Source organism: Ursus americanus, chromosome 14, assembly GCF_024610735.1.
Source record: "Ursus americanus isolate L20-20 chromosome 14, mUrsAme1.1.p, whole genome shotgun sequence".
NCBI lineage: Eukaryota > Metazoa > Chordata > Mammalia > Carnivora > Ursidae > Ursus > Ursus americanus.
The window spans coordinates 50,969,020-50,991,690 of NC_142140.1; the positions used below are offsets into that span (position 1 = coordinate 50,969,020).

Here is a 22,671-nt window from a genome sequence, read left to right on the forward strand (position 1 = left end):
TGTGGTCACGCGGGGATCCAGGTTCTATCCACCTTGTGGTTCTGCTGTCCCCAAGGGCCATGGAGTCCTTCTCTCAAATCTTCTACAGTTGGATGCAGATAAGAGAAGAGAGAGTAGAGGGTCTACATGTCCTTCACTTCCATCACTTCCTCCCACATCCCCTTGGCCACATTGTCTTATCACCCTCTCTTGATGCAAGCAGTGGTGGGAAACATAACCTAGCAAGAAGCCCAGACAGAAAAGAATGTGAAAACCAGAGAACATCTAGTCAGTCTGCGTTGTGACCCCCGTCCCCAGGCCCGTGCTTAGTTTTCTCTGGGGAGCTCCATGGCTGAGCAGCAGGCAACTCAACTCACTTAAATCCCCAGCCTGTTTTCCTTCCCCTTCTACTCGGAGGCACCACACCCAACCCACTCACCCAGACCAGGAACTTGGACACCATCATTGCCTTCTTTCTCCCCCTCTCTCGCCTCGTCCATATGAAATCTATCAAGCCCACCTCCTCAATGTGTCTGGGAGGCATATGTCCATTTTCCTGCATCCCTGCCCTTCCTGAGTTTGGGGTTTTCATCCTTCACCTGGACCACCTGGACCTGTGCCCACCACCCCTTTGGGCTTCCACTGACAACATCCTTCCCCCTTCCCCCTCCCCCACTGTCTGAACTTCCGGCCAAACTATTTTCATCTAATATTTAAGTTTAGTCAAATCACTTCCCACTTCAGAAACTGAAATCACAGTCTTCAAACCCTTTTAAATCAATGGAACCCTTTCTACCAAATTAATCTTATCTTTAAATAAACTTCTAATTTTAGGGGCGCCTGGGTGTCTCAGTCCGTTAGGTGTCCAACTCCTGATTTTGGCTCAGATAATGATCTCAGGGTCATGAGATCGAGCCCCACGTCAGGCTCCCTGCTCAGCACGGAGTCAGCTTGGGGTCCTCTCTCCTCTCCCTTTGCCCCTACCGCCTCGCTCATGCACACATGCGCTCTTCTCACTCAAAATAATAATAATAATAATAATAATAATAATAAAAAATAGGGGTGCCTGCATGGCTCAGTCATTTGGGTATCTGACTCTTGATTTTGGCTCAGGTCATGATCTCAGGGTCACGAGGTCAAACCCTACGTCAGGCTTCTGGCTCAACACAGAGTCTGCTTGTCCCTCTCCCTCCCCCCATTTGCATGTGCTTGCTCGCTAGCTCTCAATGAAATAAATAAATAAAATATTTTTAAAAAATAAAAAAATAAACTTTGAATTTTAGAATAAATTTGGGTTTATGGAAAGGTTGCTGAGATAGTACAGAGAGTTCCTGTCTACCCTTCCCCTGGTTTCCCCAAGGTTACCGTCATACATTATTGCATATCCTTAACAAAACTAAGAAATTAACTTCAGTTCATTACTATTAGCTGAACTTCTGAAGTGTTACTTGAATCTCAATAGGTAAAGCAATAAAAAAGGAGCTTTGAAGCAGAAAAGGATTTCCAGAAAGTTCCACCTGCCCAGTCTACACCTCACTTCCCCTTGCCCACGAGGTGGCCCCTGAGGTACCTTTGAGGAACCCAGTTTGAAGTCAGTAACCTCGGGACAAAAGACAAAAGGCTTCATCGTGGCCACACTGGCCCTTGCCTAACTCACAGCCTTCTTTCGCACTGTCTTCCTTCTTTCAGTCATTCAGCAAATACTTACTGACCATCTGCTCTGTGCAAGAACTTTTTCTAGGTGCCAGGAACACAATACAGTTTCCAGAAATCGTGAAGCTGATAATCTGGTAGAGGGGAGAAAAACCATGGACAATAAACTTAACAAATGAAATACAGAGGAAATAAATCATGATGAGTGCTATAGCGAAAAATATAGCCAGGAAGGAGCGGAGGGAATGTTGGGGTAGGGGTGCAACTTTGATTAGGATGGGCTGGGAAGCCCTGACTGAGGAAGTAAAAGTATTGTGCCACCTGCTTCGGTGTCAAGAATAGACTGAAGGGATTGTGGAGGCGGGGACACTCATTGGGAGGTGACTGGGAGGATGGATTTGCCATTGACTGTGGTGGGAAGAGGGTGGGGGGGCAAATGAGGAGCTGAGCTTCGGACATGCTGAGTTTTCCTTGCCTATGAATGAGGGGAGCTGTTGTGTTGGGGTTGAGTATTTGGAGTCTGAAGTCCAGGCAGAGAAGACAGGGCTGGAGATACAAATGTGAGAGTTATCAGGGCCGCAGAGGTTTTTAGCTGTGAAAGTGGATAAGGAAGTGGATGTAAGGGGCACCAAGCACTGAGCCCGGGCTGGCTCTCCATCGTTAAGGAGGCTGGTGAGACGAGGACAGAGCAGCACAGGAGACAGAGAAGGAGCAAAGGAAGGGAGTGCGGATCCTGGACACCACAGAAGCGAAGCGTGAAGGCATTTTGAGTAGGAGGGAATGATCGATAGCCTCCACCAAGGCCAATGGGTGGATTCAGATGAGAAATGAGAATCGCCCGATGGGTTTAGCAGCATGGAGGTCTTTGGTGAGCCTCGCCAGAGCTGCTTGGAGCAGAGGGAGCAGCAGAGGCCCTTGGAGGGATTACTCATGGTTCTCTTAAAGAGTTTTGCTGTGCTGGGGCGCCTGGGTGGCTCAGTCGTTAAGCGTCTGCCTTCGGCTCAGGGCGTGATCCCAGCGTTCTGGGATCCAGCCTCACATCAGGCTCCTCTGCTGGGAGCCTGCTTCTTCCTCTCCTACTCCCTCTGCTTGTCTCTCTCTCACTGGCTGTCTCTGTGTCAAATAAATAAATAAAATCTTAAAAAAAAAAGTTTTGCTGTGAAGGGGAGAGGGGGAGAGGTGGGGTGTTAGCTGGTGGGAAAACTGGAGTTCAGGGGTTTTCTTTTCCAAAGAAAAGAGATCTAACAGCAGATTTTTGTGCTGTTGGGAATAACCCAGTAGGAAGGAGAAACACAGAGATGCCAGAAAGGAGAGTGTTGGCGGGAGGGCGATCTCCCGGTGGACCGGAAGGGATGGCATTTGGTGTGAAGGGTACACAGGTCATCTGTAGCCACCCCAGGGAAGGCACTGCGTGGTTACAAGTGTTGGGGCTGGGGAGGAGACGTAAGGTGGGGGCCCATGGCAGTTCTGTTCTAATGCTTCTATCTTCTTACAGTTTATCAAGGAAGGTTCTTTTTTTTTTTTTTTTTTAGAGGGAGGGAGGGGGAGGAGGGGGAGAGAGAGAGACCCTTAAGCAGGCTCCACCCCCAGCACGGAGCCTGACATGGGGCTTGATCTTATGACCGTGAAATCCTAACCTGAGCTGAAATCAAGAGTCGGACGTTTAACCGACTGAGCCACCCAGGTGCCCCTCAAGGAAGGTTCTTAAACAACAAAGTCTAGTTCGTTCAATAATTATTTGTGGGGTGGGTACTCCGGATCAGGCTGGCGCTGGTAATACAGCTGCTAACAAAGGCACGGCTGAGCGCCTGCTGTATTCCTCGTTCAAGTCCAGCAGAGATGCCACATGTGGATGCCTGGGACAGTTAGACCAGCCACCACGAGCAATGTTCATTTCTTCCTCTCCCCCGTCTCCCACCACCTCATCTGCCTCTTCCTGGATTTTAAGTCTTTTGACCCCCCACTCGTTCCAGAACTCTCTTCACCCCACTCCCTACCATGATTGCATCCCCACCCCAAGGCCAGCACGCTATCTATCATCCGGGAAAGCAAAGTTCCAAAGAATCAAGATTGTATCAATGGGCCCGTCTCCGTGGCAACAGTCATGAATGAGCCAAGCAAGGTAACCCTGGAGATGGCGTGAATGAGAAGTGGTCCGTTGCCACAGAGACGTGCTGAATGGAAAGGCCCCCACTAGCAGGGATACGTCACTGAGACGGAACAGTCGGCGTGAAGTCGGTGTGCCTATTTTCAACTCGGAGTTACAAAAATACATTTTTAAAAAGCTCACGATCCACCTCGTTCCTCTCCTGTGCCTCCCACCCCTTCTTTACCCTTCATCCTACCGCTCAACCTGGGCTCACCAGGCCTCCTTCTAGGCCCTCGAGGACACCCTGGGCATTGCCGCCTCACCACGCAACTCCCTCCCCGGGCCAAGTCTGAACTCCTTTGACCAATCCCATCTGACCTTTTGAGACCACCAAGGTCCTCAGAAGCCAGGAGCTGACGAAAAGAACATGAACTATATTTGGGGGGCAAGAACAGTCCATAAACTGGACCAATTCAGCCCCCATCTGTGAAAGTTACCTCGTTGGTTAGACCGGTTCTCCATCAGGGAGCCAACCTCCTACCCCCGCATAGAGGTGCAGTCTGATCCCGCGGGCGATGTCCAGCACGCCCTCAGCACCGTGTGGAAGGAGCAGGAGACACAAATCATGGAGGTCGCCGCTGTAGACCGACTCAGACACGTGGCAGTCGGTGTCCAGAGAAAACTTACCGTCCGCAGCAAATGCACTATGGTTTCCTGAATCGCGTACTAGGTGCGTACGTTCTCTTCCGCAAAACCAGCAGAGAACTGTCCTTGTCTTAGCCCATTCAGGCTTCTGTGACAGAATCCCGTAGACTGGGTGACTTATAAACAACAGCAATGGATCCTTCACAGTTCTGGAGACTGGTTAGTCCAGGATCAAAGCACTAGCAGATTCGGTGCCTGGTGAGAGCCCTCACCCTGCTTCACAGATGGGTCCCCTTGGGGTCTCTCCGTCCCCGTGACCTAATCACCTCCCAAAGGCCCCATCTCTAAACACCATCACGTTGGGGGTTAGGATTTAGAAAAACGCAGGTGAGCAAAATATTTTCCTGATGGGAAACATGAGGCCCAGAGAGGTTACGTGACTCACCCAAGCGGCAGAGCCGAGATTCAACATCACGCAGTCTGGATGCAGAACTTAGGCAGAAAAAACAACGTGACCAGAGCTGTGTGCGTGCACGTGTGCGTGCGTGCACGTGTGCATGCGTGCGCGTGCGTGCGCGTGCGTGCATGAGTGCACGCGCGTGTGTGCATGTGCTTGTGTGCTGGCAGAGGAGAGCAGCCAAAGAAGATCTGCAGGTCAGCGGGGACCAGTCCATGTTTTGAGGGGTTGGGACTTCAGCCTTAAAGCGCAAGGGAGCCATGGAAGGGTTCAGACAAGGAGTGGATGGGGTCAGATCTTTATTTAGAAGGGTCACCCTGGTTGCAACGTGATGGCGGGAATGCAGGTGTATGGAAGGAGTCCCCCTGCCTAGGTACAGGGATGTCTACTCACCTTCTCTGCCCAGCACAGTATCGAGGGACAGACTGACATGGCCAAGTCGAGAGGTCCCACTTAGAGGTCAGACAGCAGATATGGGATCAGCCTCTTGTCCTGCTCAAACCCCGAACTGAAGTGGCCCCACTAATGTAGGGGTCCGTTTCCCTGCTGTGTAAAGCTATCTTGTAGAAGACGTCCGTCCGGTGGTGCTGGTGCGGGCAGTGAGAGAGGAGGGCAGTGCAGATGAATCCTGACTCTGCCACCTCCTGCCCGTGTGACCACGGCCAAGTCAGCAGCCCTTCTGTGCCTCAGTTTCTTTTTCTATAAAATGGGCCCAGTAATAGCCTCAGGGGGTTGCAAATGTTGTCAAATACGTAGAAATCATTATAACGGTGAGGATGATGACGATTCTGTTTCCAGACCACCTGGGCTCAAATCAGCTCCCTTTCTTTGCAAGCTGTGTGACTTGAGGCAGGTTCCTGAACCTCTCTGGGTCTCATGTGTTTCATTTCCTCAATGGGGATAATAACACTCCTCCTTCCTAGAGTTCTGAAGAGAATTAACTGATATAATCCATGTGAAGCTCTTAGAAGAGGGCTCGCCTCCTTGTAAGTGTTCAATAAATATTAGAGAGTGTTCATGACGGGAATAATAATGCCTTCAGATCACCCCCATCATCATCCCTGAGGGCCTCTCTCTCCCTGCCTCTCCATGTCATCAGTTTTCTTGGATGGGATTCCACACATGTCCCCTTGGGGTGGCCACGTTTAGCGTCAGCAACCTGCCCCTGGGTACCGTTAGCTCATTTCTGGAAAGCACTTTGGAGCTGCACGTGCTTTGCAGATTGGGGGGATCACTGGGCTTGCACGATCTCGAAGCCAACATTAGATCCTTGTGCCGGGCAGGTGGAGGGCAGGCAGGGTAGAGCTCGCGTGCTTTCTTCCCCGACCGCCTCTGCTTTATGCTGGGCCGTTACCTGTCCTGTTTGAGGCAGCCTGGGCCCCTTCCCGCTTTCAGCCTTCTTGAGACAGGACGTCTTTCTGATGGAGGCAGACGCCTGGCGCTGTCATTTCAGCACAAGAAGCTTGTCCTCAAAGTCAGCAGGAGTCATCGGAAGGGCACTGTAGCTCTTTTTTTTTTTTTTTAAGATTTTATTTATTTATTTGACACAGAGAGAGACAGCCAGCGAGAGAGGGAACACAAGCAGGGGGAGTGGGAGAGGAAGAAGCAGGCTCCCAGTGGAGGAGCCCGATGCGGGGCTCCATCCCAGGACTCCGGGATCACTCCCTGAGCCGAAGGCAGACGCTTAGCGACTGAGCCACCCAGGCGCCCCACCGTAGCTCTTTGGACCCCAACACGCGTTTCCGCAGGTGGCGTGAGCCTGGATCCGGTGCGGGGCTCAGCTCTGCCCTCAGGTGGCCTGCCCATCCTCCTGAGCTTTAGGCGGGAACTGTGATGACTCCTTCTTTCTCAGACACATATGTAGTACTTACTGTGAGCCTTACCGTTTGTGCATAAATGTGTGAGCCTGCGAAGCTGTTCTGAGCACTTTGCAAATATCAACATGTTTCATCCTCCTGACAACCCATTGGGTAGATGATAAGACTGGGGCACAGAGAGGTTAACTTACCCCGCTTCCCCAAGATCACACAGCCGGGGAGTGAAGGGGCCAGGATTGATCACATGTACCTTACCCCCCCCTTCTAACAGTCACCAGTCCCAATTCTGTGGGCCCGGCAGTGTTCACGCACCATAGACAACACGGTGTATGTTTCTGAAACAGACTAAATGAACAGCTTTGCTTTAGGACCCCCTTACCCTTGTCCAGGATACGTCGACCCTGTGATGTGGGCTTGGACAAAACAAATTCCAGGGACGGATGGCCTGGGTTCAAATCCTGGCTCTCCCACTTCCCGTCTGAGCGCCTTCTCTGAACTTACTGTTTTATCTGTAAGGTGGGGTTAATTATGGTCTCCACTTTGCTGAACTGCTCTGAGTGCTCAGGTGGGTTTATACACATAAAGGTTGTAGGATTTTCTGGGCACAGAACAAGCACTTGACTCAAATCAATCCCTCCCTCTCTGTTTACCTATCTGTTGATTTACTGAGCAGCTGCTGTGTGCCAGGCACTGTTCTAGGTGATCGGGAGACCTATGACCTTATGATCTGGCAGGGTGGGGGTCACAAACAACAGCGGTGTGCTAGAAGGGGAAGGGCGCCACTGGAAAATGGTAAAGTTGGGTAAGGAGGTTGGCAGTGTTGGGCGGGAGTGCAGGATGCTGTGTTCACTGGGGTGGTCAGAGTAGGCGTTACTGGGAAGGTGACATTTGAGCATTTGAACAGACTGAGGTGTTGGCACATATTACTACCATTTGGAGGCACTAATATGAGTTTGAATTTAATGTAAGGCAAGTCTCACTCATTTCTTTCTTTTTTTCTGTTTTTCTTTCTTTATTTCTTGAGAGAGCGCGTGTGTATGCGAGCAGGGTAAGTGCAGGGGGAGAGGGAGGGAATCTTAAGCAGACTCCGTGCTGAGTGTAGAGCCTGACGCAGGGCTCGGTCTCATGACCCCTGAGATCACAACCTGAGCCGAAACCAAGAGTCAGGCACTCAACCAACGGAGCCACCCAGGCGCCCCCTCACTCACCCCATGTAGTTGTCCTGAGATCCAAAACTTGGCTAAGGAGCCTGGTCTCTTGGGCTCCTTCTTGTTCCTGCATCTCACAGATCTTTATTAAGACCCCGGCCTGGGGAACCCACCCCCATTGGGAGAAGGGGCTTTCTCCCCTGCCTGTCTGCCAGATTGTGGGGAAGGTATGAAAGAAAGGATTCAGTCATCTTGAAGCTGGTCAGAGGGTGAGGAGCTGACGATATTTGCTTGCAGGGAGAACAAGAGCCGTGCTGAGGGAAGAGACTGTGTTAGTTAACACCAGCTGCCATAACAGATAAAACCCCAAACCTCCAGCTTAAGAAAATACATGAGAGAAAAATAAACTTCTTCTAAAGTGCAAGTGGTGAGTGATGGGTTAGGGTGGAGGGGTAGGTGGGCCAAGTATGGCTGTACTCCACAGTCGCTCAGGGATCCGGCATGATGGAGGCTCTGCCTTTTTCAACGTGTAATTTCCAGTGTTGCTCTAAGAGTCTGCTCCCAGCCAGCAGGTTGGGGGAAAGGGAGAGTGGAGTGAGAGGTATTTGTGGGCTTGGCCAGGAAGTGATGAACCTCCCTTCTCACCCCATTCCATTGGCCAGAATTTAGTTACATGGCCCCACCTGGACGCAAGGGAGACTGGGAGATGTAATTCCTGGCCTGGCAGCCATTTCCCAGCCACCCTACGGAAGGAGAATGTGAATCTTCCCTCAGCGCTCCGTGCTTGTACCATGTTTGTACCAGGAATTGAGGCCACTTCCCACCCACCCTCCAACTCTCTATGTACCAGGCACTGTTCTAAGTAGTTTGCACATACCAGCTCATTTCGTGCAACAGCCCTATTCAGTGGGCACTATTATTAGCCACACTTACAGGTGATAAAACTGAAGCCCAGAATAGTTATGTAACTTGCCCAAGATCACACAGCTAGGAAGTGGCAGAGATGGAACTGGAATCCAGGCAGTCTGGCTGCAGAGCCTCAAGCTTAGCATACATTTATTATAGTTAGAAGGAGGCTGAGGGGCCCAAAAGACATCATCCACTGTTTGGTCACTAAGAAATCAGCCACTTGTAAAAATGAGTTCTGACTCAAAATATCTCACCCCAGGGCGACCATGGCCCACTGGGTCCACATCCTGTTACTCAGGTTCTAGATCAGAGTTTCTCAGCCACAGCACTCTTGACATTGGGACCGGATCATTCTGTGTGTTCTGTGCGTCGTAGGGTGCATAGCAGCACCCCTGGCCCCCGCCCGCTACACACCTGCAGCACCGCCCCCACCCCGTCCCGATCATCAAAAACGTCTCCAGACATTTCCATATGTCCCCTGGGAGATGAAATTACCCCTGGTTGAGAACCACTGTTCTAGACCGTTACATGCTATCCTACAACGTAGTGCGAGTTCAAGGCAGACCCACTTTGAAATTGCCAACCTTGTAAAACAATAGGTAGGGTTTCATAAAGCCAGTGGTGGCAAGCTGCTGAAATCTCACCCCAAGACTTGAACAGGCAGGACCTGGGTGGTGGTCATCTGGTTAAAAACTGACGAGGACAAGGACTCCACCAGCTCTGTGAAAGAGAATGGTTTGAATATCAAAGGCTCAAGGCAGGGGTGATTGGTGAAACCCCTTGAGAATTTGAAAATAAAAATCATCCTCCTGAAAATTCATGGCGCGGAAGTCAGATGTGAAGTGCGGGCTGTTACGTGCGCTCAGGCCGTTTTGCGGAGGAAACTGCACGTGTGCACACACAGCACATCCCGCTTGAGTCCATGCTGCAGCTTCTGTGCGTCCTGCTGACCTTAGGGGTGAGGCAGGAATCCCTGGGTTACGTTTTTGTGGTGAATATCATCACCGCTCACTTGTCGTGGGTCCTTACCTCACCGTCACCACACTGTGACTAGGTGCTTCTATTATCCCCATTTCACGGAGGAGGAAACTGAGGCACAGAAAGACAGACTAACTCTTCCAGGGCTGTGCAGAGCCACGATTCAGACCCAGCCAGGCTCCATGGCCACCCTGACCCTGAGGGGCCCCCACTCCTGGAATCTTCCATTTGCCCCCGCCGGCCCTTCGCTGTTGACTAGAGGCAACATGGCTCCCCACTCTTCCGTTAGCTTGGGAAACGTGATCATGGTTTGTGAATTCACAGGGGAGCTTGGGGCTTTGTGGGAAAAACGAAGCGGAAGGGTGGAGACTGGAGGAGAGTTCTGGCATGATGAGGAAACTGCCTTTGCCAGAAGGAAGTAAGGAAGGAGATTGCTGGGGCTCGTGTAGAATGCAGGGTGCCGTGAGTCTGTGTAAAACAAGAAACAGAGGCGTGCTCACTAGGGGGTTGGGCCGATGCCTTGGAATGAGAACTTGAGGACTTGTTTTCTGTTAAGACAAAGAACGAAGTGACTCAGGTCCGCCCTGCTCCTGCTTCCCCCAAGCCCCACATCTCTTCTGCTTTTTTCCCTTCTCGCTTTTGGATCCGGACTTCTGCTGACTCATCTCTCTGAGCAAGGAAGGAGGGAGGAAGTCAGAATTGTTCATTGACCGTTTTCTTTCTTCAGTGACTCAGCTGTGATTCACATTTTAATTAATGGGGGAGAAAAATCTGATCAGCCTAAGGCATGTGTCCAATAACCCATACCTCCAGGCTGGTTGTAATAAGAATACCCCCCAAACGTAGGATGCCCTGAATTAAACTATGGCTTGTTTCCTCCGTGAGTCCTGAGGACTCCTCCAAGGTCTCCAAGCTCTGGGTCCCCAGTGGGGGCCCCTGATCCAGAGGCAGCTGCTCTGAGTCCCGAAGCAGCGGGTCTCATTCCTGCAGAGTTAGTCTGAGGTCAGGATGAGAAATGGAGTCTCGAGCCCTCCTGGGACAGCAGAAGGATCATGGGAGTGGAATAGCATTTCCTGAGTTGGTCTTTGGCTATAATCCCAGGCTGAAGCCCTGCCTCTCCCTTCCCCCACCCATACCTCAGGGCCTGAGATTTGTCAGACCTAATGGCAGCGACAGTTTCAGAGTTTGGTTTGCCCAGAGAACACGAAATGTCCAAATCATCGTGGCTCCTACTTCCTGAGGGCTTACCATGTGCCAGGCCACGTGCTCCACACATTTCACGAATGGCCACATTGAATCCTCCCACTGTCCGCAAAAAGAAGAAAGCTTTTATATAATCCTCTCTCCTCCCTATGAGGAAACTGAGGCTTGGGAATTTGCCCCAAGTAGACAATTAGTAAATAATTGGTCGGGATACAAACCCAGCCCCTTCCCACCTGAGAGCCAGAGCTCACATCTGCTCTACTCTTCTGCGTTCCACTCAGCTGAAAAGAAAAATTGAAGCTGACAGCTCAGTCAACAAATACTTGCTTATGAAGGCCTAGCATGTACAAAAGGTCCAGCAGGGAGCAAGAAACAGATCTGTGGCCTCATGGGGCTGACATTTTAGCTGCACAAGTGTGTTAGTCACTGTGTATTAGATAAGTTAAGATGCTAATACGTGTATTGGGTAAGTGCTGGCTGCTGTCACAAAGAACTCCCGAGATGCAGAAGAGCTCAAATGTGATAGAAGTTAGTTCTTGTGCGCTCAAAGTCCAAAATCTGTATTTGTAAACAGTGGGTGGCTCTCCTCCAGGCAGGGAGGCAGAAGCCCAGGCTCCTTCCATATTGTGACTCCTCATCTTCAACCCAGGGCTCCCAGGGTCTCTGTGCTCCTTGCATGAAGCCACAGAAGGGAAAAGAGTGGAGGAGGGCACCCAGGGCTTGTTTCTGGACCTGGCCTAGAAGTAGTCCACATGGCTTCTGCTCTCCTTTCACTGGCCAGAACTTAGTCACGGGGCCATGTCTACTGCAAGGCTGGGCTATGCAGTCCAACGGAGTGCCCAGGAAGAAGAGACCGAGAACAATGGGAACTGAGCGCCACATCTTCCTGGATCTTCCCCTCATGAGTCCTACCTTAGGACAGCTTTCAGATACCCCTGTCTTCTACTTCCTCTGTTCCTTGGGCTTCCTGCGGTGAGGAATTGCTCTTGCTTTGCAGTGCGGGAGGCAAGAACCTGGTGGTTGTCTTTCCCGCAACTTGAAGACTTACTTGGAAAAGGCAACAGAGTATCCCTGCCCCTTGAGGTTAGGAGACCTAGCATCAAGTCTTGCTTCTCCAGAAACCTTTGTCTCCGAAACTGGGGGATTTCAGAACACTCAGATAGGCGGCCTTCTTGGATCATCCATTCTTCCCACCTTTTAATGGTCAAGGTCTCCCCAGGAAACAGAATTCACCCACCAGATGTTTCAAATGCAGAGCGGGTCATGAAGAAACTCCTTAAAGAGGTGGGGGCAGGTAAAGGAAACCAGTAAGGGGTGTTGAGATCCCATGAGGGAAGCCGTTGCTGTCCCGACATTTTTGGAACTCAGCCGAGGCAGGGCCACATGGGAAGGACGAGGCTCAGAAATGGGGAGGGAGGGTGGAAGCAATACTCCCGCCTCTCTCCCTCACCTTCTGCTGGTGCCTCCCATTAGCAAACCCAACCGGGAACCAGAGCAAAGCATTCTGGGAGATAGAGTCCACAGGGGTCAGCCTTGCAGGACACGGCACAAGCTGGAGAACGGACCTGGGGGGCAAACGGAGTAATAAGCGTGCGCCGGTGTGTGACTGACTGCATACGCGTGTTCGTGTAGTCTGCTCTATCACGCGCCTCCGAGCTGCACAGGACAGCACAGTAGCCAGTAGCCGCATGTAGCTATGGTATAAAATATGAATGTAAATCAATTAAAATTAGCTCAAATGAAAAATTCAGTTGCTCAGCCACATTTTAAGTGCTCACTAGCCACATGTGGCAGTTGGCTGCCCTATTGAACCGCTCAGAATAAAACGTTTCCACCATCACGGCAAGGCTCCCATGTACCCTGAGCCCCTGCAGGTTGTGGGACAGAAGAGGAGTCAGGGGTGAGGCTGGACAGTGAAGGAGGCAGTTCTGAAGGCAGGCAGGGCTGTGGGTCCGTGGGGAGGAGGTTCTCTGAATCAAGGAGTGGAGGGAGGAGCAGGGAGGTTGAGCGAGCTGCTTGCCAGGATGGTGCCTTACCCCGTGGGACAGGGTCGAGTCAGAAAGCTTCAGTTCAAGGTCGGCTCTGACACTTAGTGGTGTATGATCTCAGAGAAGACACTTGGCCTCTTAGAACCTCGGTTTGCTCATCATCGAAATGGGTGTCAGCCTACCTGCCATGGTGACGATGCCCATGAACGGGGCTATGGAGTAGGACTGTATAAGGTGTTAGCTGTCGCCATGTTGGGAAATGATCAGTGAGGTCAGAATGGCCTCGAGAGGACCCGAGGAGGTTCCTTTCTCTCCTGCATGGTGGCTCTTATTCAGATCTTCAATATCCCTCAACATGTCTTCCTCTTTAGTCACTGTCTTATTAAATTCACCCCACATCTGCTTCCAATCTTCTTCTGATTCCTTGAGATCTTGCCAGCTTTTATGAACTCCCTTCCTTTCAATTTCCTCAGGATCATCAACTTTTTTTTTTTTCCCTCCTCCTCTGTCTTAGAGAAATCCAGGGCCCTTTACTTTTCCAAGCCTGGGGTGTGTTGCAGAGTAATTAGAAACGTATGGGAGGTGGGATCAAAACCCAGCTTGGCCATGTACCAGCTGTGTGGGCTTGGAGCAGTGACTCAACCTCTCTGATCTGGAAAGTAGAAGGAATGACAGGCCCCACTTTATAGGGTCGTCACGGGATTGATTAAAACCTTGCACACTCCCTGGCCCCCAGCAAGTGCTCCGTCAACGCTACCTTCCTTCTGATTCTGCTTTTCCAGCTTTAGAGTGAAGTAGAACATACCTGCAGAAAAGCGCACATACCCAGGTACGGCTGGAGTGATTTTCCAAAACTGAGCACATGCATGTAACCAGCACCCAAATCAAGCAACAGAATATGCCCAACCTCCAGAAACCCTCTCTTTGCCCTCCAGTCTCCGGTCACCCCACCCTGACATGGGACAGCGTGGATTAGTCTCGCTTATTTTTGAATTGTAAACACATGGGATTACGTGGCGCACTCGTTGGCTTCCTTCCCCGGCTGTTGCATGTGTGAGATCCGCCCATGTTGTTGCCAGAGCGGAGCAGAGTTCAGGGTCACGGCTGCGTGTGCTGCGCCGTGATGGGCATGTGAGTGCTGTGCGCTTTGCAGCTCTTACGGAGAACTGTTGACGCTCTCATGCTCGTCTTTGGCAGGAGGTGTTCCCGGGACTGGGGTTTCTGGGTCATGGGAGGAGTCCGTTTAGCTCTGGCGGAATCTGCCCGAACGGTTCTGTGCAGTGGTGGGACCGGTCTCAGCTCCCACCAGCCGCGGGCGGGCATTGAGCTTTTGTCTTTATTTTGATCTGGGAGCGCCTCTCCCTCCGGAGGTGCTCGCTGAATGTCTGGGAATTAAATTGAAAACGTACTCGTCCATTTCCTCGAGAGCTTTACTCCATCAAATGTCTCATTTGGACCTTCAGGCTGTCCTTCCGTGCAGACTTGGTACACTTGGCTTGCAAACTTGGACAGATCCCCTCGATGGGGAAGGCTCCTGGCCCCCTTGAGTCACCACGTTATCTTCCCTGCTCTCGTTCCAGTGTCTCGGGGCCAGGTTTCCCTTCCACTGCTTCCTCCAGCCTTGCGATCCGGCAATCGCGACGGTGCCCTTCAGAGGGCCCACGAGCTGCCAATCCTCCGAACCCACTAGTCTCGGCTCAGCCACCGACCCCTTCCCCTCCCCAGCAAACTCTTCCCTCTGGAGGGCCCATCTTTTCTAGAATCACTTACCTCTCTCCTTCTGGGGTTTTTACATCTGCTCCTGCTCCTTTTTATTTAAGAAAACACTGCACTTTAAGAGAGCTTCAGGAATCACCCAAAATAGAAACGTGTCCTTTTGTGTAATCTTCTACTTTAAAAGACAAATAAGTGGAAGAACGGCTCTGTGCGGAGGTTAAGGTGCTCAAGAGAACCTTGCACTGGCGGTCAGAGCTTCCCCTTCACGGGAGAAAACGCAGGAGAATATCTGTGTGGCCTGGGGTAGGGGAAGGACTTCCTTTTTTTTTTTTTTTTAAGACTTTTTTATTTATTTATTCGACAGAGATAGAGACAGCCAGCGAGAGAGGGAACACAAGCAGGGGGAGTGGGAGAGGAAGAAGCAGGCTCATAGCGGAGAAGCCTGACGTGGGGCTCGATCCCATAACGCCGGGATCAGCCCTGAGCCGAAGGCAGACGCTTAACTGCTGTGCCACCCAGGCGCCCCAGGGGAAGAACTTCTTAAACAGAACATTAAAAGCACAAACTCTAAGGCAAAATAATACTAATAATAATGGACTCAATGAAAACTAACATTCTGTTCGAATAAAGACATCACGGGGACAGTTCAGGAACCAAACTGCCCGTATCCCAATCTTGCTTTCCCATTTCCTGTGAATCCATGGGCAAGTTACTCAACCTCTCTGTGCCTCTGTTGCCTCATCAGTAAAATGGAAAGAAAAGTATCTACCTACGGGGTTGTTAGGACTTTTAAACAAGTTAATATTAAACCCTATAGACTAGCCCCTGGTGCGTGGGAAGAACTAAAGTAGGATTTGTAAATAGTGCCTAGGGTAGTGGAAAATAACTGATCAGAGTTTAATATCTTACTGCTGTCTATTACATGACCCCTTAGCCACGTGCGACTGTTTTCAATGTGAGTGAATTAAAAGTAAATACAATTTAAAACTCAGCTCCTCACTCCCACCGGCCACATTTCCAGTGTCTGTAGCCACATGTGGCCAATGGCTGCCATATTGGGCAGTACTGATTAAGACTATACGAGGCAGTGTCTGCAAGTCAACAAGAATAACGCACAACCCCAATAGGAAAGCAGGCAAGAACTGTGATCAGGGAGATTAGGGAAGAGAAGTCTGAAAAGCTAATCAGCATATGACGTGGTACTCAAAATCATTTGTAATCAGAAAGAGGAAAATTAAAACAGCGAGTGTTTCTGTATGCCTCTCGTAGTGGGAAAAATCAGCACGGTGGTGAAGCCAAGGGTCAACGGAAAGTGGGGACAGAGGAGGCTCCTGCCCCGCTCCTGGGGGTGTGGCCTGGGGGGGGGTCATGTGGAAGGTCATCAGCTGTACTAAGCTGGGTTAAGTCAGACTCACCAGCAGTTATGCTCCCAGGCACCCACCCCAGGGAGATTTTTGCCGGGTCTGTAAGGGGTGGTGCAAGGGTGTTCGTTATAGCGGCATCTGTGGAGGGGGAGCTGGAGGCCGCCTGGTGTCCACCCCTGGAGAACGGGATGTGGCGGAGGCACCTATGGAGAGCCCCAGGCCCAGTGAAAGCTCCAGATGGCACATCCAATAGACCACCCAGGATAGGGCTTAAAAACATGGTTCTGGGTGAAAACAGGAAACAACAGAATATGCTTTAACTTCGTGCCGTCAGTGTAAGTTAAAAATACAAGCACTCAAAATAAAGCACATGTTTTGCAAGAATGCACTCCAATAAGACCAAATTAAACATTATATTGGTTGTCTCTCTCGGGAGAGACGAATGAAAGTAGGGTTTGGGGATAAGAGGAAGTGAATGAATGAATGAATGAATGGATGAACTAATGAACAAACAAACAGAGAGAGGCATTGCACAGACCAAAGGTGGAAAGATGCCATGAACTGAGGAAAGCGATTAACTTGAGTTGAAGATTTTTTAAAAAGGAATTTTAGAAATACTTTTCCCAAGAGGAGGTAAAAGCCAAGTGATATAAAAATAAACTTGAAGAGGATTTGCACAATCTATGAATGGCAAGAATATAGACTGCATGAGAAGCAGTTATGCTTCTAAGTATCCGTCTCAGGAAGATTTGACCCTGTCAATTTTGGCAGGTGCTTCTTCTAACCTGAGGTCAGGGGTCCAGAGTAGCCCCCATTCTCTGTCCTGCTTTCTGACTGTGCTGACATCTCCTTGTCGCTCTTCTGTCTTCTGCTGCTCCCTCTCAGCCAGTAGCCTCACCTTTTACCATGAGGTCTCTCCAGCCCCAGGGCCTTTGCACATGTTTCCCTCCTCACCCACCTGACACGAAGTAGTTGCTCCTCCACAAATATTTATTGACATCCTGACTTCCAGCCAGTGGAGAAAATCTAGCTCCTTTCTATACTCGGGTGAGTGGAGGCGTGAGCTTGACTGAAGTCCTGGGAGAGAATAAATGGGGTGGTGGAGTTAACCAGAGGCAGCACGGTGCGGGGTGGCACAGCCAGACTCAGGAGCCAGGCACCATATGTTAGCTATGTGACTGTGGACAAGTAGCTCTCCCCCTGGGTCTCAGTTTCCCTGTCAATGAAATGAGAGTGGAACACTCACCCAGTAAAGATACTGGGGCATAAAATGGGATCTCAGTGTGTAAAGCAGCAAGGGTACCATCTGACAAAGGAAAACACTCAATGACTTGCCTTTATCAGTGGGTTCTGGTTTCACTTAGCCACAAGTAACACAAGAAGAATAAAAATGATGATGGTGAAGAAAAAAGCAGACATTTATGGAGGACTTACTAAATTCCGAGCGCAGTTCCAAGCATCTTGCATAAACCCCTCCACCTATGAGGATAAGCATAATTGTCATCACCATTTTACATTCAGGAACCTGAGGAACAGAAAAGTTGAGTGACTTGCCCAAGGTCACACCGCTAGTGATGGGAGGAGCAGGGGTTTGAATCTAAGCTGCCTGGTTCTTATCCACTAGAAAGGATGTTTGTTATCCACATTACAAGAAGTCTGGAGGCTGGGTGGTTGGTTGCAGGGTTGGCTCCCCAGCTTGCGATGTCCCCAAGGAATCCCTCCCATCTTTCCACTCTGTCATCTCTAGGACTTTCCTGGTAACCAAGGAAAGTCATGGTCCCAAGATGGCCGCCTTCTTCCAAAATGTCTACAAAAGTGTCGGGCCAAAGAAGAGGAGGGGTTGTCTCCTGCCATGTTACTCTTCTCGGGGGAGGGAAACTCTTCCCCAAAAGCCCCCAGTAGGCTTTCCCTCAGGGCCTGTGAGGCACGTGACTGGGTCATGTGACCAGTGCTCCCATCAAAAGAAATCCTTGGGAAAAGAGACTATTGGGTGTTTTCTGACTCTTTGATGGAAGACGGACTCCACTGGCAAGGGAGGGGGTAGGATTGGCTGTTGGATAAACAACCATCAGTGTCTTCCATGATTCTTTTCCTAGTTTAAGGCAAGTTCTGTCTTCTACCCACCCTTCCATCTCTTCTAGAATATACTCTATTAGTTATCGCTAGGCTTTCTTACGTTTCACTTCCTTTTTATTTATTCAACAAGCACTTATTGAGCACCTACTGTATGCCAGGCACCGTTTTAGGTACTAGGGATACAGCTGTGAACAAAACAGATGACAATTCCTGCCCTGGTGGGGTGGATATGAAAAAGCAGTGCCATCCAGTGGAAATTCTCTCTATGATGGAAATCAGCTGTCCACATGTGGCTATGGAGCCCTTGAAATACGTCTAATGCAACTGAGGGACTGAATGTCTAATTTAATTTAATTTAATTATATATTTAAACAGCTACGTGTAAGTGCAACTAATGCAACTGAGGAACTAAACGTCTGATTTAACTTAAATTAAATTAAGGGTATATTTAAATAGCTGTGCGTGGCTAGTGGTTACCATATCGGGCAGCCGAGCTCGAAAGGCCAGGGGATACATTATCGACTTCTCTCTCTGGACACTTAAGCATATTTAGTGTCTCCCACCCTGAAAATCCTCCTTTTTCATATCCAGGCTCTTGTTTCTGCTTCATCTTCTCTTGTTCTGTCCAGCAGTCAGCCACGGCAAGATTCCCCTGTGACCTGATGCTGCCCATCCTTTGCACCTGACTCATCCATGGGCTGCTCTGGAGACCATGGCCTCGCCTTTCTCAAAACACTTTTGAACTTGACCCCCAGGGATGACCCTCTCTGCCAGGTCTTCTCCCATCTCCTCGATTTCCTCTCTTTGACCAAACTCCTTCCTCAACACCTTGTCTCTTAAAATGTTGCCCTTCCCCAACATCCCACTGGGGCTCTTGGCTTTTTTCACTTGACCTATCTATCCTAGGATATCTGGTCTACCATAACCCTGTTTTGCACCACTCTTTTCTCACTTACCAGATTTTTATTGAGTACCTGCTAGGCCATAAAAGGTGCTACAGGTACTACCAAAAAAAAAGAAAAAAAAAGAGAGAGAGAGAGAGAGATCTTTGTCTTTGTGGTGCTCACATTCTAGCAGAAGAGGTAAATAATAAATACAGCTTAATAAGCAGTATTCTGGAGAGTGAAGGATCTCCTTACCTAGAGGGACCAGGGAGATCCTTTCTGAGAAGGCAAAATGTGAGCTCTGAAGGATTTGAAGAGGGCCAGCAAGGCAAAGAGGGAGAGAGTTGAGGGGACGGGCATTTGCAGTAGAAGAAATGACCAATAGAACATTCCCATGGTGGGAAGGAGCTTTTCCTGTTGGAGGAACAGAAGGTCAGAGTGGCCAGAGTGTGGTGGGACAGGGCAGTCAGTGGGAGTCAAGTCATACAAGGTCTTGTGGGCATGGTAGAGTTTGGCTATATTCTAAGCCTGATGGAAGGTTTTAACAAGGGAGTTACAGAAAACTGGCATCTCAAACTCAACATATCCACAACCCAGTCTGATCTTCCTCCAAACCTACCCCTTTCCTATCTCAATTTACAGCGACTCCATCTTTTAGGTAGCTCAGGCCAAAACCCTGCAGGCATCTTTGAGTCCTCTCGCTCCCATCCCATCACACTCAGTGTCTCCATGGGGAGCCCTGGTGGCTGCCATATTGTTCTCCACAGCACTTCCCACCATCTGAAATATCATGTGTTTTCCCATTGGCTTCTTGTGCGTGGCAGTGTCCTCGAGCACCTGTAGTAGATGCTCAGTAAACCATCATTGAGTAAATGAACGGCCATTGCTTAGTGTCTCATTCAGAACTGGGAAGCCATTCTTCGATTCCGTCTTTCCCAACACAGCCCCCACCCGATCCAACGAGCCATGTGAGGTGGAGAACTGGGGTTCTGGAGTCCTGGCGTCCTGGCGTCCTGGCTTTGAGTTCTTGCTCCATGGTGTGGACCTCCATGCATTAGTAACTTCTCTGGGCTCTGGTTTCCTCTGGAAAATGGGACTCATCCTGCCGACTGCTGGGATGCAGGGAGGATTTGATGAGCCCAGGCAAGCTCCCTGATGCCCAGCAATCAATGGCAGCTATATTTAAATTGGGGCCTCCTTTGTACTCCCACTGCCTTTGTCCTAGTTCCAGCCCTCATTACGCTGGCCTGCTCTCACCGCTCCCTCCTCGCTCTGCCTCCATCACTGCCCATCTGTCCTGTCAGCTGTCAGCCTTGTCTTCACCACGCCAACCCTAATCAGATCCCTCCCCTGCTCCGAAACCTTACATGACTCCCACCGTCCACAGGATAAGACCCACCTCCTCAGCCTCCAGTTCACAGCCTCCAACACCAGCCCACCCATTTCTCCCCACCAATATCCTGAACGAAGCTTCTGTCTCTGTGGGGTTTTCTTGGCCACAGAAGCCTTCCCCACCCCCACCCTGTGCCATCCCCTCCTAATTCCTTCTCATCCTTCCAGGGTGTGGGATGAAAAGTAGTACATCTTAGGGTGCCTGTTAGGACTGCACTGGGCCAGGGGGAGGTTGGATTATCTGCATTTCTGAGGCTTGAACAGGTTAGGACAAAGGCCACAAGATGAGAAAATGCAGGACCACGATTTAACTCTGGATCTGAGATTTGGGGCTGTGCTGCCTCCTCGTCCTTGGGCTCCATGTTGATGTGTCCCCAGCCCTCCTGTCTGTATTCAGGTCCTCCTCATTCTCCTGCAGCCTGGGGCCACAGGGACTCACGCTTGAACCTCACCCACTCATGAGGTTGGTCACCTGAGGGCGGGGTCAAGTTCATCTCAGTGCTACCACTGTGTCCAGCACAGCCAGGTGCAGACCCACCAGGGTTCACCTGGAAGTGCGGTGCCCCCTCCCCCCCGCCATCTCCCAACTTCTGGCCTTGTCCCACAGGGGGCCTTCTTGTAATACAGGTCACGTCCTATCCCTCCAGTGCTCAGAACCCTCCGTGGTTCCCACGTCACTCAGAGAAAGCACCAGAGTCTGCACCGTGGCCCACGGAGCCCTGCACGATCTGCCCGTCACCACCCTGCCCTCACCTCCTCCCTCTGTCACCCTGGCTGGCTTGGCTCCAGCCACACTGGCCTCCTCGCAATCCCTCAGCTGCACCAAGCCAGTCCACACCAGCAGAGCCACACTCATTGTTTGGTTTGGTTTTCTGTGGGTTTTTTTTTTTTTTCTTTTCATTAATTTCCGAGTAGCTTAGCCCACTTCCTGTGTGCCGGGCACCACGCTGACCGCAGCACATGTTCTCAGTCCATTTAATCCCCAGACCCTTCTGAGGCGTTGTCAGTACTGTTGTTATCCCTGTTCAACAAAAGGGGAAACAGGCACAGAGAGGTGTGCTGGCTTGTCCAAGGTCACCCAGCTGGGAAATGGCAGAGCCGGGATTTGAACCCCACGCAGGCTGGGCTCCTGATACTGAACCACTTTCCTGCCAGTTGGTAAAGAGCGCCAAACCCCAAAGGGTCTGCCATTCTCCCTGGCCCCTCCCCGGGACCCCTGGGCTTCCCCACGATTCAGTCCAATTGTCCGATTGTGCGTTGTGAAATATGTTGAACGTCACCCCGACCATGTGCAACAGGAATCTTCTATTCCTCTCAATCCAGTGTTTATTACCACCATCAACCATACACCTTGTTGGGGTCCTTGTAAATCACCTTTTTTCCTGTAAGGCAGGTACGGTTAGCACGGGGGATGAAACTGAGGCCAGCAGTGTAAAGTCACCCACCTGTGGTCACCTAGCCGATAAATGACATCAAATCCCACTCCCGTCTGACCCTGAAACCCACCCTCTGTTTTCCACTCTGGCTTCTTTCTTCCAGCATCTTGGCGACAGTTGGGACGGAGTTTGACCTACGGACGCTGAGGGCAGTTCGAGTGCTGAGGCCGCTCAAGCTGGTGTCTGGAATCCCAAGTGCGTGAGTTTCCGACCCTGGCCAGGGGTCTGTGCAGGGGTGCCGGGAGTCCTCAGTTTCCCCTCTGCAGAGCATCTCAGAAGCGGCCCCTGAGTGCTTCCCAGCTTGTGCTAGGGCAGCCTTCTCTTGGGGGGAAGCTCCCAAGGGACCCCCAGGAACCTGGCAGCAGGTCTCTACGAGCTTCTGAAAGCAAGCCAGGAGCCCCACCTGTAAGCACAGCACCAGTTTCTTGGGCACCTGCTGTCTATCGGGAGCCAGGCTGCTACATCTCAGTCAGTACTCACGACTCTGTGAAGGTGGGAGAGAGTGCTGATATCTCCATTTTACAGATGTGGAAACTGAGGCTTGGAGCGGCTGAATAGTTTGAGCAGGGTCATGTGGCTGAGAACGGCAGGACTAGGAGTTAGCAATCGTGACCCCGAACCTGGCCAGTAACACTGGTGGCAGTGACTGTGACCATCTACTGAGCGCCTGCTGCATACCGGACACTGTAGAGAGAACTCTACGTGCATTGTCTTAGTGTGTCCTCCCAATCGCCCAATGAACCCATTTTCCGGATGAAAAGGCTGAGGCTCGGACAGGTTAAATTCTGCCCCTGAGCTCTGACAGCTTGACAGTGATGAGCTCCAGAGCCCATACTCGTCCCGCCTGCTTGCTTTCTCCCCCTCCAGCGGTCCTTCTGCCCCACCCTTTGGGCGCAGCTGCCATCTTCAGGGTCAGACGGAGGTTCGGCTGCCAAAA

The 22,671-nt window shown here is 50.8% G+C and overlaps 1 protein-coding gene across 5 annotated transcripts in view; it reads left to right on the forward strand.

The window, feature by feature from the left end:
• The window catches only part of CACNA1A (calcium voltage-gated channel subunit alpha1 A), a 212,870-nt gene that overhangs the window by 71,606 nt on the left and 118,593 nt on the right, over positions 1–22,671 (forward strand). For all 5 annotated transcript variants that reach the window (XM_045811947.2, XM_087867228.1, XM_087867225.1 and 2 more), the window contains one exon: positions 21,838–21,929. In XM_045811947.2, the coding sequence (XP_045667903.2) occupies positions 21,838–21,929 (92 nt within the window). The remainder of the gene's footprint in view (positions 1–21,837; positions 21,930–22,671) is intronic.